Genomic DNA, 15,084 nt, shown 5'->3' with positions numbered 1-15,084 from the left:
TCGCAACAGTTTAGTCATTTCATTCGATTGTTCGACTATTGCAACTACAAATAATGCACAATTTAAACTTATGGTATACAAAAGCAAGCATATATATTATTTATAAAATGTATAAACCACACATTTTAATAAATAAATCGTGGAAACAGGAAATAGTTTAGTCATATCATATGAAATATAATTCCAAGATAGATTTAATACAAATAGGAGAATTTAAGTGTCATTTGAGAGGTAGGCTGGTGTCAACATTCACTTGTGTTTGTAACCCAAATACTTCAAGTGACAATACTTAGTCAGCTACTAATTGAATATAAAAATACCACGTGTCTAAACGGGGTCATGTTGAATTATAAATACTATTTTTATTAGCATTATAATAGATATAATGAAGGAATCAATTTGACACCTTATTAACTGATCTAAACATGATGATTACTTTTTCCTAAACGTCGAATATGATATATAATAAAACGAAGGATTAGTACAAATAACTTAGAAAATTACGATTTTTTATGATCGTAAAATTGTTAATCTATCTGTTACAATATATAGCCACAACTCGTTTGAATTAAGTATAATTATAAAGAAGATGTCATATGTTAAATTTACAAAGCTTTATATGTAAATAAGTATATATATAAGTTATTTTAACAAAGAAACAGAATAGAAAAATTTTAGATATTTAATATAGTTTGTGAAGACATTGCTATTATATAACAATTTAAGAATCTATATAAATAATTACAAAAGAAACAACACACATAAATGTAAAAGGATTCAATAGAATCAATAAAAGGGCGTAACAGGATGTGATGTGTATATATACAAATTGGAAGAGAAAATGATGTAGTAAGTAGGCGTATCCATGTCCTGGACTAGAATAAGGTAGTTTTGTAGCTCGGTAGCGCGAGTGGTGCGGTGGTGCGCGGCGGCGGGCGGCGCGGCGCCAGCGATTCCGAGAACACCATGGAATGCGACTATTTACAACTTTTACCTATTTGGTAACGTTTACAATGCGGGCACGTACTCTGCGCACGGCAGATGTAACCTTTTGCTCTGACATTCCTTTACTGTAACGAACATATATCGCAACCAGATAGCAACGACTTCTTACCATAGATATAATGAAAATCGCACAACTTGAAAACTTGAAAGCGCTCGATGATATTTGAAGCGGAGCGCTTTATGTACTGAGCATTAACGTCCATTTAGTCGACATGATGCGTTGGCTCGGCAATAGTCGCTAAATGAATTAGCCTGAACAGGAATGGGGTCGGCCAGTCTGGCTGTGTTGGCATCCGGCCTAACGACGAGCGCGGGCGCATTCTAAACCAGCGCATGCCGCTATCTAACTCGCGAGCACCGCAGTGCACCACAAAATAACTCCCAACTAATATGACATATCATTTATTGTTCAATATTATTACAGAATGAATAGTCATGAGGTATATCAAAGCGAAAGACATGTATAATACGCATGAAAATGAAAATCTGAAAATAATTTTTACCAAATCGAACGTGTGATCGCGGAGTCAGTATGACGGGCTTAAAAGTTTTTTTTCTTTGGGAAAGTTCTTTAGTTCGTCGATTTGGAATCATTTACGACTAAACCTGTATATTCGGACACAGATAAAAAAAACATTTATATAATTTACTTGAATTGTCATTTCAGAAAAGTCTTAACACCTTAGGCGCCATGTGTATCTTTTTGTCACACTGTGTACTCAAAAGTATACACATCTTTCTACTTAGTAAATGCGCCGTGTATCCTTTAGGAACATGTTTTCTATATATCTGTTATACAAATGAAAGCCCTGCCCTGTTGCATTTTTGCGATGTAAACGGTCAATTAGGGTCTGGCTCTGAGAGTGTTAAAACTCGACCATCGGTTTTAAGACGTTTCTGTATATCATATGCGAAAATAAATTATTTTAGATATTACTAAAACCTAGAAAACTCTACTCACCAGAAAGCCCTCCAAACAGAGAATCCGGCAGCTTGAAGAGGTAAACTGACTGCAAGTCCTTCCGGGAAGTTCTGGATGCCAATTCCCAACGCCAAAGTTCTATGGACAAAAAGAATTTAAATACTTACATAATAGTTATATAGTAACTAAAAATAGCTGCTAGAATGTTATTTTATATACACAACTGATAAGTTATACGGTATAAAGAAAGCGCTTGGCGGCTGAAATACATAGATAGACTACAAAGACGATTTTCTATAAAGTCTACCATACAATGATTGTTTTTTATAATTGTTTGTATTGAATAATGAAATTGATAAACATTAAATTATTACCATAAAAAGTTTATTTAATATAAATATCATAAATTTTGTGTGAATACAAACTACCAAATAGCAAAGAAATAATTTATTTCTATTATTTTTCAAATAGATCCACATACAGTGATAATATTGCATTTTTTTCCTTGCGAATAGTACATATCGCAAAGTATAATGTTACCTGAAAATACTACATATATTGGAATACATTGCGCTCACATATTCATACCGTATACGATTTGTATCTAACGAACATTCAAATGAAACAAAGAACAGTTTTAACTAAAATCTTCGAACAATGCACATTGACAGACTATGTCAAATGATTATTAAAACAACGTTTTTGTATGTTAATTAAGTTTACATACCAAACGTACATATTACAGTTTCTAAGTTCAAATGAAAATGGTATCCTGAAATTTACACAATCACTGTTTATTTTTATTAAAAATATAAATAAACAATATCATAGATTTTCTAGACTGCTTAAACATTGCCTGAATTGCGTAAAAAATAATTACAGTAGTAAATTCTAATTTCCTCCATAAATAATAACATACATATCGGTTTAATATATACATCGAATGTATATATTAAACCGATTTTCTTTTGTAATTTGTATTATTACGAAATTATTTACATTAGTCATATCAAGTAGTAACGGCCAACGTTTAACATGAATACTTATTTTTCTAGATAAATGGAAAATTGATTCAATTTTGAACGATTTACTAACAACACTGGTTGAAATTTTAATCATCTTATTAATATTACAAACGCGAAAGTTTATGAGACAGCTATGGATGGATGGATGGATGGATGTTTGCTACGGAACGGATTTTGATGAAACTTTACAGTAATATAGCATATACATCAGAATAACACAAAGGCTATAATTTAAAAAGATACTTTGTAAGAAATTTGGTGATAATTGTCAAGTAAGTGTGATACAGACTAAATTCCACAGGTCAGCTAGTTATTTTATACTGTAACAATTTTTCAAACAACAAATAAAATCTCTGAATCAATATACACGATCTTTACATATTTCACTAAAGTTTTACGATTAAGTGATTTATGAGGTTTTCTGAGGTAGACTTTGTATGATGTCTTCTGGTTGATTGTTTGAAGATAGATATTTCGCCCATTAAGTCACAAAACAACTTCTTTTGTAACATATCTTCGTGACAGTGAAATCACAGAAAATGGAGGAATTATACGTGGTACATGCGAGTAGTGCACAAGTTAATGTCACAAATGTACTGCAATTTGTATGTATATTGTATATAAACGACCGTTATCACTTACCAACAGGAGGGCAAACAGGTTGTTCTAGTCCAATTATATTTAAAAGTGACTTTGTAAAAGATTTTAAGTATTTCTTATTAACCTGTTCATATATTTATTTAGATGGATTTATTTATCTAAACCTGGAGTAGTATTTACATATGTTTGAAGTACAGGGGCGGGCGCGGGCAGCCCGCCCACACTACCTCTCTATTATGTTTTTTACGACATTGCCATAACTGGTAGAGCACTCGACAAAAGCTGTTGCAATTAATGTTATACATGTTATAATGTAGATGTATGTGGGTTTAGTACTCACATTTGTAGTTTAATTCTTTACTTCTTGACCATTCCGAGACATACTAGACGTTCAGATAGAAAGGAGTATCGAACAGATATTAAATAATGATTGCGAGTACTAACTTTTTTTTATCCTTTTAATGTGAATATTGATTAGTTCTCCTCTTTTTTTTCTTTCTATATTTTTATAAGTCTTTCTACAAATATGGTTGTCAAACATTTTGGACACACATTGGAAAAATATGTGGCCACTTAAATATCAAGAATTTAGGAGAAAAAATACTTAGAATAGAAAAAAAATATGGAAGAAATACGCGGAGAAGGACGCTCCGTATTTTTACGGTTTTAAATCAAGAAAAATATTGAATTATTTGATTTAATATTATAGTTTCTAATAAAATATACACTCTTGAGTTCTTGGCCACTAAACTGTACTACGGATCGGGACTCTCCTGAGCAAAGGTAAGTAAGTTTGGTGTTACTTTGCTTACTTTGGAATGTTCGGAGCGTGGAAAATATTCTTAGAAATTCTAGGCGAAATCGTATTTCTCCTTCCTTTTCCATTAATTATTTTCTTTTCTAAACTACGGTCCACTATTTTTTTTTATTTCTTTTCTAATTTCTTTCTAATCTGTACAAGATTCGTAATCCAGCAAGCCATATATATATGAATGTATATATACATTTCAAGAGGCGCTCTTACATATACATCCGAATAGCGCACGTACAATACACAAATTAGTTACTTACACTAGTATAAGAAAAAAAAGAATTGTGATTTTATGTATATTGGAATGATAACCCCGAAATCATTAACTACTAGATGAAAATTAGCTATATATTATGTACATTGTACCTGCGAGGAGTCACTGGTAATAAACATTCATTGTAGCACTAATTAATTACCATAAAATCTATACGTAAACGCTTTCGCCTAAAACATCGATATGCAAGAAAATTCAAACTGAAAAAAAAACAAGCTGCAGTTCGAGAACACATTTTTCTCACGAGAAATTTCCACGAGAACGGGGATAACGAGTTTGCGCAGACAAAGATGTGGAAAACTGCTTGTTTCGTTATGTATAATATATAATAATAAATAATCACCATGGTCCATTCACACAAGTTAAGTTGAGCTTGTGTTATGGGTACTAAAATATTACTTTTTTATAATACATAGAATGCATTGAGACCGCAACTGACGATCAAACAATATAATAATAATAATAACTCTTTATTGCGCATACATAAAAATAAGACAATAAGTACATAATAATGAAAATAAATATTTTCGCTCTTATCTCTATCAGCAATCACACTCATGAATACAAATGTTTGCGAAAATTCGAACCAGTGGTAATCGAAAGGAAAGCAGTCATCTTAACCGCTAGACCACCGAGGCCTCCAAAACACAAGAACAGACAAGACAGTTTACAAAAATATGAAAGAGAAATGAAGTCTGAGAAAATAAATCTAAATGTGCGAATAAAAAAGTACATTCGTAGACCCATTCCCTTGCACCTGTCACCCCGCTCCCCATGCCGCTAGTCGCTGTAGGAATGCGCCTAACTGTACAGCCTCTATTGCCGTTAAACGCAACTGGCTAAAGCTTGGCATTGACGATGCATCGAAACTATAGATAGCTAAGCATATTTAATACATAGTGCACCCATTTTTGTGATTATATTCAATGAATTTGAAAAAAAAATTGACAAAAATTTTCCTTTCAGTGATTCCTGCAGTATTTTGAATCAATATCACGCAGCTTTCCCCTCGTAATTTAATTTAAAAATGTATAGTAAATATTGCCAACTTTATTCTAGTACGTGCAGCCGTCAAAGCACGATATACGTAGTAAGATAAACGTCTTTACAAACTTTCTATTTAATTTATAACATTAGTATGTAAAAAATATTTGCTGTTATTTATTAAATCTGTCTAAGGGACTTTATTCAGTTATATAACAATAATATGGACCATGTACATACATATACGTATCATACAATTACTTCAGTAACCAAAAACATACTTTGTAAGTACTAATAGCGGCGTAAATGGACGACAAGGGAATTCCTGTTAAAATGGTTAACTTAATAAACATGCATGTCGGCGCGGAGCCTTTGAGCTCGGTGAAAGCTGCCCGTTACGAAGAGCGCGTGCGCCGACCAGCCGGCCGACCACCGCTGATCAATTGAGTAAAATTTTACAGTAAGAATGACGGCCACATTCAAGAAACGTTTGTTGAATTAACATAATATTATCCATACACTAGCGGCCCGCCCTGATTTCGCATGGGTGGACGTATTTTACACCTTAGGTTACACTACTGAAGATTCAGCAGAAATAACTACTATTTTTCTAGAATAAATTTAGTTTCGTAATTTAGAAAGAATTTTTGAAAATTGTCCAGTAGTTTACCAGTTTATTCATTACTAACATGCAAAAATATAAATCTTATTCTTTACAATATTAGGGGTATGTATATAAATAAATGTATGTAGATACTAACTAACTAATCTATCAATGGAACAAAAATACATGACTTCTGAGCTATAATAATTATCTATTGGAAATTTGTATGTTTGACGACGGAAATATGATAAGCGAGATAGTAACGAAACTTTGCATCCCATTTGACAAATTTAAAAGGAGTTAATGACGTAATATTAGGACACTGTTAATTTCTAGTCCACGTTATTAAAAAAAAATCTCCTATTATATATTATATTAGCTGTACCCGCGACTTCGCCCGCGTGGAATTTAACTTTATTTTCTAAAATAAAAGTAGCCTAAGTTACTCCTTACTACATCAGCTACCTGCCAAAAAAGTCGGTCCAGCCATTTCAGAGATTAGCCGGAAAAAACAGACAGACAGACAGACAAAAATTGTAAAAAATGTTATGTTGATGTATGGATATATATTTTATTTATATATAGGTATAGATAGTAGATTATGTATTCTTATGTGAATGATGATTGAATGGTATTTACTTCAGCGTCAGTTATTTTAATTTTCAGGGCACCATTAATGATGAAAGACCGAAGCTGAAATCAAGTCATAGAGCCAATCGTGATGAATTTACTACAAATTAACCACAATGGTTTTAGTGAAGAGCAAGGAGTGCGTGGATGTCGATGTAGACCGATTGATACTTATCTATTTATGACATTTAGAAACTTTCATAAGTTTATATTTGTAAGTTGTAGGGTACTAGAAATACCTATTAGAAAATAGACGACAATGTTATAAAATTTGGTTGGTCAACTAAATAACATCTTATACTTAGTATTAACAGCTTTGTTGTGCCGGCTGTATCTGTTCAATTATTATATGTAGTAATCTAACAAAGATGAAGTCCACCGTCTTTCATTAATAATTAAAATCTATAGAAAATACGACGTTTCGCGAGCAAAGCCGCGGAAATTGTTATAAAATACAAGTAAATTAGTAATTTTAATAAAGTAGATAAGTATATTCTCGACATACGAAAAAAACTGTCTTGTAAGATGTCTATAGCTAAGATCAACAGGTTATATGCTTAATTGTAAATTCAAATAGGCTCTGACGGAAGGTACAACACGGGGTACTATGACAGTCAGTTTAAAATCTATGATAAGATTAATAAAATGTATCGAATACATTGGTAGCAGAAAAGGCATCTAACGCTCCATCGCTTTAACTATGTATGTCACGGAAATGGCCGCGGTCCGCAGCTTATTATGTCAACTGATATCTATAGAAATTTTATAAGTGAATGGAGTAACGCTGACTCCGGATACATCCGAATTCCAATTACATCACAGACGAGTCCATTTCACTTTCCGACCTACCCGGAAATGAATTCCTAAGCACGAGCATACGGTGCGGCTAAATTTTTATCGCCACGAGCTAAATCCGACCCTATGCACCGGTACTGTAGAGATCTCGATACCATTTGCTGCAGAACGTCTCCATGGCACGCACAAAACGCCGAAGCGGATGTGAATGTTGAAAACTGGCAATCAAAAAGTGACTCAGTTTTCGAGCATTAGAGTGTACAATGTCATGTCCATTTCAAAGACACTCGCGAAAGTAGTTGCAACTTTCACAGCACGATGGGGGCGCAAGAGGCGGCTGCGCGGGGCCCTGCCGACGGCCCATTGACGACACCGTGACCTACATACCGGCACTCCATTCATACCGCGGCCTCGCAATGTGGTGTGCACACGCAGGACTCTAAGCTAGCACAATTGCCACCGTACTCTCATATTGGAATTTCCATAGATCACTTGCACAATTTCGTGTCTGTCATTGTCGTAATCGGACCTGCGCGACAGAGACGAGGTCGCCAGCTGCAACCATCACTACACTTGTTCAATTAGAGCCTTCCAATAATATACGCAACCAACTAAAATGATCCACTCTGGCGTGGTTTCGTCGCTAGTACATTAGATAAAACATACATAAAATGTGAATTGTATTCAATAAAAATAAATCATACATCTTCATATCAACGTTTAAGCACTAGTTTATGTGTTTATTCATAAATAATTTCTTCTATATAATTAATTTGTTGTTCTAAAAGTAAATCGACTGCAAAATACACGGATAAATTAAATGAATTATGAACTTAATTGATATGAGTGTGAAACATTTGGGAAGTCAAGTGTCATCTAACAAAGGCCGAGTACACAGACTCGCATGTCCGTGATCACTGGCGGATTAATCGTGAGAAACACATGTTACTCACACGTCCCAATTGTAATACTTGGATACTTTATATACTTAATGTTCACACCATTTGACAAGCATGGTTACATACGCTATTAATGAGTACCTATTGCTAAATTAGAAATCTTTTAACATGCCATTGTAATGGACGACAAAATGCTCTTTAGTTTTTATGTGTTGCGGTTAACATAGTATATCATTTTCAATATAACAGTTGACTTTGGTTAGTGATAATTAGGTAGGTATGTTTTTTTTTTAATTACTTAAAAAGAACGAATATGCTGACTTGTTAAGATATCAGAATTGTCCAACTTTACGTAATATTTTACGACATTTTATTTCAGTAACCGGTACCCGTGGCATTTTGTTGGAAACAAAAACTATATATATATATGTACTTTATGATAATATTGTCATTAGTTGTAGATTGTCAATTCCTGTAGTAGCTATGCGTTTTCATTATTGTTCCTTAAATAGGAAAAGTGAAAACTACTTTAAATTTCGTTAAAAGTTTATTTATTTAAAATATGATATAGTGTAGTACCTATGGATTTGAAATATTTGTAACCAGAAGTATGACATTCAGTATGGATCGAGATACACGGAGACAAGTATCCAACCTTGGAATTAGCAACGAGAATGTCGACGTGTCTTTGTACTCAATATGCGGTGGTAGATGAAGTGGTTGCGTTAGGTATTGCAGACGGGGGGAGGGACTGACAGTCGCGGTCGGATCGGGGGCGGAGCGGGGAGAGGGGCGAGGTGGGGCGCCAGCTGCCAGACAGCGGGGCTCCGCATGGGAGGCTAACAGCAGCCTCTTGCATCGGGCGGTATCCGCCGTCGCCGTCGCGACTGCTTCGCGAAAGTTGCTCCACTTTAATTAAAACTGCATTTTGTTTGTAAAGAAATGTGTTAATATCCATAAACTTTTCTCTTTATTTAGTATTATTGTTAAAGGAACTTCAAAAGTAGTAAAATAGTTACTTAAAAAATAGCTACTAATAACGTACCAATGTCAAGAAACCGAAGAACCAACTAGGATGTATAACAAAGGGTTAGATCTAGGAACCTTAAAGCACGGAATTTGAACTATGATATGTTATATTATTATATTGATGTGACGTAATTTATTGATGTTAAATATAATATTAAATCTTTTATTATTTTACCATCTAACCTCAAATACTGAAACTTTAAATATGTTACCAGGTTGACAGAAGCAGATGGTTGAATTTCAATATAGCCGAATAAATAAAATAATTGATATATTTAGATTTTACTGTATTGAGATAATACAGTAAAATCTAAATATATCAATGTCTGAGAGTCAACAATAAACAGCACAGAAGTAGCAGGGGATTAAAACATGATATTTGTAAAAAAATATGCTCCTAAAATTACAGTTGATAAAATGTCTAATGTATTACTGTGGAGCTGTTTAAGTCGCTTTTTTCAATCAAGAAGGTAATAAATACAAGGATTAAATAAATTCACTAAAGTAACGAGGTCACTGTAACAGACACGTAAGTAAATGGTAACGACTTTACATACTCACAAGAGTACTTGTAAGTATATAGATAATACATAATATATTATTCGACGGTGACATTGTATGGGGGCTAGCGACCTTTGCCTACTTATGAAATGATATTTGAGAGTTGCACAGTGCCGGCGGTTTTGATCGTTATATAAACATAATTAATACTAACGTCAGAGCGGTGAACGAGGACGACGGGGAGGGCCGCGGGGGACAACAATAACTTACTGTACTCAATGTACTTTTCATCTGAGTATCTGAGTCTGGTAGCGACCGCGGAGGAGGACACCTCGCTCCACATGACATGAACATGATCTTGCGCATATTACATTAATTACAAGTATTTATAGAAATATTGTACACGATGATTAAATACCATCCAAATTGTATACCTAACTACTATTAGTTTATATCTAGCACCGTGTTCAACATCAAATTTTATACAATTTATTTATATTCATACGTACTTATTAAAATTATTATTCCAATTGAAAATACTATTTTTTTTTAATTCCGTAATTAAAAAAAGGACTTTTGTAAAAACTAAACGTACATGTCAGTCCTAAATGATTATTTAAAAGAATAAAATCAAAATATTCAATTTAGATGGTGGTGTTCATTCGGTTCGCGTTACCTACAGATTCCTGAACGAATGGTTAAGATTGGTCTTCTTTTTTTCTATCGCGAACTACGAATCACGTGTGTTGTTGTTTGCATGTAGGCTATAAGACCTGAGAACTACTATAGCTGACACAAAAGACCCAAATCTTAGCTCTCAGACATAGTAATGTATGTAATGACATAATAATGTAATTACAATACTTTGATGATGATGTCTATAGCGATTATTAAACTTCTGTGAAATTTTGTCAACAACAACACTCAAAATGTGTAAACCTGTATGAAGTTGAACTTGTTACCTAAACTACTTTAAAGAATGCGACGAATGATTGGAATTCAATATCTGTTGAATGAGAGAGCAATTAATAATCAACATTGGAAAGCGTAAAAGATTACACGAGAGCCGACAAATTCGTTAGTGAAGCGCTTTCGGTCAGCTGGGCAGCCGTGGTTGTAGTCGCGGCAACCATCAATAGCAGGACATTAACCAACTTCACCGCGGGACAGATGAGAGGCATCAATAACGACGAACCGATTGCCAAACAAAATTTATACGGCATTCAGATCACTAACTGTAAAAAAGCATCATTAAAATGACTAATCAAACGATCAACATTCAAGAATCCAGTAAATGTTAATTATATGTCGGAATTTATTGAAATTATTCGAAATAAAATTAATTCTTGTTGTGATATATACTAGACGAGAGTGATTGGTCACTTGTAAACCAACTGTGGATAGGGAAAGGCTGCCTGGAACCGTTTAAAATAAGTAGGGCATGAACTTCAAATTCAACTAGAATTCGGCATAGATATGGTGCAGTATCTGCAATAGGTATCTTTACCATCAATAATGTTGCAGCGACAATGAATAGCATAGAGTACTATCTCTCTACTACATATCTAGTAAGATATGTACATCAAAACGAGTGATAATAAAACAAAGTGTGTAATCACATAATGGTTCTAAAAGAGAATAATTATTTTGTAATAATTTTGTATTCTTTTAGCATCAATAGCTTTTACGAATTAAATAGTGAAAGACTGGACAACATTGGCAACGTTGCAGACAGTTTGAATTCGTACTTTGAAAACCTCTACGACGGAGTGGTAAGGACTATGGTAGAGGAGAATCAATAAAGTTCCGAATGAATTCTATCTGAATTCTATACATGAATAGATTCCTTCAATATGTAGTCAATATAGAATATTAATGTAATTAATTTTAGGTAATTGAAAGAATTTCAAAATGTATTGCAAATATAGAGAATGTTTTATTTTAAAGCTACATCAAGAAGTTTAATTAATAAAAAGTATGATCTTAACAAGCTATCAATTGATCGCATGGATGTACTATTGATATTTTAATGGAAAATTATTTTTCATTTAGTGAGAGAAAAGTTGTAAAAATACTTCTGATTATCTATATGACTGAAGTGAAGTTGAAAATAATAATAAAGCAAGCATGTACTAATAAATAGACAAATGTGGAAGTTTGGATCTGTTACAATCGTGATATTGTGATTTCTATTATACCTACCACATGTAAATCGCGAGAAGCTGCTACGACCACGTAATGAATGAAGACCACGAAGTCTTTATTGGTTGTCAACGTCTACTTTGCTAACACAGGTATTGTACCGAATTGTTCGGCATTCATGTTTATACTATTATATATCCTATTCCAATCCAGGTGTCGACATTTTCCTGTAGACATCATACATGCTCTTATACTTTCTACTAACATTATCTTTTCAAAGCTGTTTTATTCTATTTATCATAGAGACTACATTGAACAAATTATTTGCCTTCATTACCAAGTCTATTACATTTTTTTATATGAATGGTTATAAACTTGCGCCTATATAAATTTTTCCAAGCAACAGTTTCGTTCGAGCTTCTTTTTTCTTGGAAATTTAAAAAAACCGGATTCAAAATACCAGTAATTCGAGAAAAGGTATGCTTTTCGCTTTGTAATAATATGAATATAAATATATATATAGTTATTGGTCACATTTTCAATTCCTACGTTATTCTTCCAAAATTAGTATAACAAAAATCTATGGACAAATTGTAATCAAAGGAATTAGCCCTATGGTGAAGTGCATCGAGATCGGAGTCGGCGCCGCGCAAGTCATGTGACCGCATTCCATGGCAACTCCATTCATGTCGCGCGAGCGAGAGACCACCATAAAACTTCTGGTAGGAACGAGAAAGGCGAACGAGCGCCGTTACCCTGTATGGGAATGCAATTCGTAAGCGCACGCGCACGGATTCGATGCCGGACTTGGTGCGTTCCATCTCACGTTCGTCACTCATATCGGTGTCTCGCTCTCTCGAAATAAAACTCTTCGGTGCAGCATATTACCGATGCGTTTGTTTGCATACTGGCAGTGTGTGGCTTGATCGATCACCGTTTTCCTGTGAGAAACACAGGTTGTTTATCGAGTCAGATGGCGAAGTACGTCACCGTTATCTAGCCGCCCGGACTTTGATCTGCATTTATAATTTTCCTCTTTACTAATTGCAGTACTTATTAAAAAAGTATTAAGTAATTTGCTCAATAGTAAAGACAACCACGGCCTTCTAGTATTTTATATTTAATTCATGAGAAAATATCTACTATTCATGATTAAAACCTCAACATACATTATATAACGTAAACAAAATAGTGCCATGGTAGCTTTACATTCCTCAAGTACTTTCATATTACGAAATGGAATGTGGTTAGGCACGGCAACGTCCAAGTAGTTAAAACAGGTTAATACTATTCAAACTTTACTAGTAACGTTATTAATGAAGTTCTAAATGAAAAAAAGATTGTTGCTACATAATTTGGGAGTTCCGGAATCCTGACTTCTAGTGTTGCCAAGTCGGTTTTAAGGTCTCTATGTAAATAGTTTTCATTAATGATAGATTCTAAATTAGTTTTACACTTTGACAATTATATTAGTAAATACTATATAATAGATCTACTTTAATATAATTAATTCGTAGTCAGTAATTAAATCTAATTATTTAAATCTAGAATACTGGCCTTACATGTACTTACATTTTAGCTAGTTTGGAATTAGGGCAAAAAAATATTAGAGAAGATCAGTAAAAAAGGACTGTTTCTAACTCTGAAAAGGCTAAGTTGGCAACACTGCTCGCGACATAATGAATCTCGCAATACAAGAATAGAGCATTGTCGCACCGTTACCGCTATGCTTAGTCACATCCGCCTATAATAAACACGCGGTACAATAGCGAGAAATCTAAATATAGAGTAAAATGAATAATGATACTTTCTTAGAAGAAACCATTTCTATCGCCAATATTGTAACAATATAGTACTAATAAATAAATGCACCTAAATTATTTCGTATAAATATTTAAATGATTCTTATAAATTTCTTCTCTCCATATGGTTTGCCTGATACTGATTACTCTTAAATATAATGTCACGCATTGTACTTCTGTATATAAAAATTAGCGAAGGAGAATTTAATAACTTATTTTTTAATCATTAATCAGGAACAGTTAGATATATACATCTAGTTTAAAATAAATTGTGTAGTTTTCGCCTTAAAAAAATTTTGTACGTCAGCCAATCCTGAATTATTTATAGACATGGCAACGCTGAAAATCTGATAGGCTGATTTTTACAAAATCACATATAACGAAAATATAGGTAAGACTATGTAAAATATGCGAGCTATAACGTTCTTTAGTCAAAGTACTTGGATATTACACAACAAGCAAGCAAAAAGTAATGATAAAACTAGTTCTGGCCAAGCAACGGGTTCATCAGATAAACTAGAAAAAGTACCTACCCACAAAACACATAACCTTAACAATATAATAAAATGGTGGCGGAGTGTTCTTTAGGAAGATTTACATCCATCCAAATAAAAGAAATTATGATCTGATCTGAACATATGATGGAGTTGCCATAAGTGAAAACACATAATAATACAATCGCTGTACACATTTAAATAAGATAACTGTACTGTATGAAGAACAAGACAATCGCAAACATATCCAAATATATATAAGGCGCATTGACAAATATTGTCAATTCGACTTCGAATTCTTTTGACGAAGTTGATTGACGATTTTAACAGCTGCTGCATATAAGATAACAATAACACCATGATAAGTTACTCATACTTATGATGCAATGTAACAATTAAGCTTATCATATATAAAGTTAAAGTCACGTTATCCCAGACGGATTGCAATTCCAGACTACGTAATGGGCTGTTTGTTTAATGTCACAATCTGGATCCTAGCCAAAAATGTCACAATAAGGAGAAAAATGTAAACACAGCCGCATTCTAATTCAAAAATAAGGTCGGATC

The 15,084-nt window shown here is 33.5% G+C and overlaps 1 protein-coding gene across 1 annotated transcript in view; it reads right to left on the bottom strand.

Annotated features, from left to right (window-relative positions):
• The window catches only part of LOC131848131 (zinc transporter ZIP11), a 56,914-nt gene that overhangs the window by 21,198 nt on the left and 20,632 nt on the right, over positions 1-15,084 (bottom strand). The window contains exon 5 of the mRNA XM_059197895.1: positions 1,967-2,065. Coding sequence (XP_059053878.1) covers positions 1,967-2,065 — 99 coding nt within the window. The remainder of the gene's footprint in view (positions 1-1,966; positions 2,066-15,084) is intronic.

This window comes from Achroia grisella, unplaced genomic scaffold, assembly GCF_030625045.1.
Source record: "Achroia grisella isolate CSIRO2021 unplaced genomic scaffold, CSIRO_AGI_Agris_v1 utg546, whole genome shotgun sequence".
NCBI classification, from domain to species: Eukaryota; Metazoa; Arthropoda; class Insecta; order Lepidoptera; family Pyralidae; genus Achroia; species Achroia grisella.
Note: the sequence above shows the minus strand (reverse complement) of the source record. Positions and strands in the feature narration are given on the sequence as shown.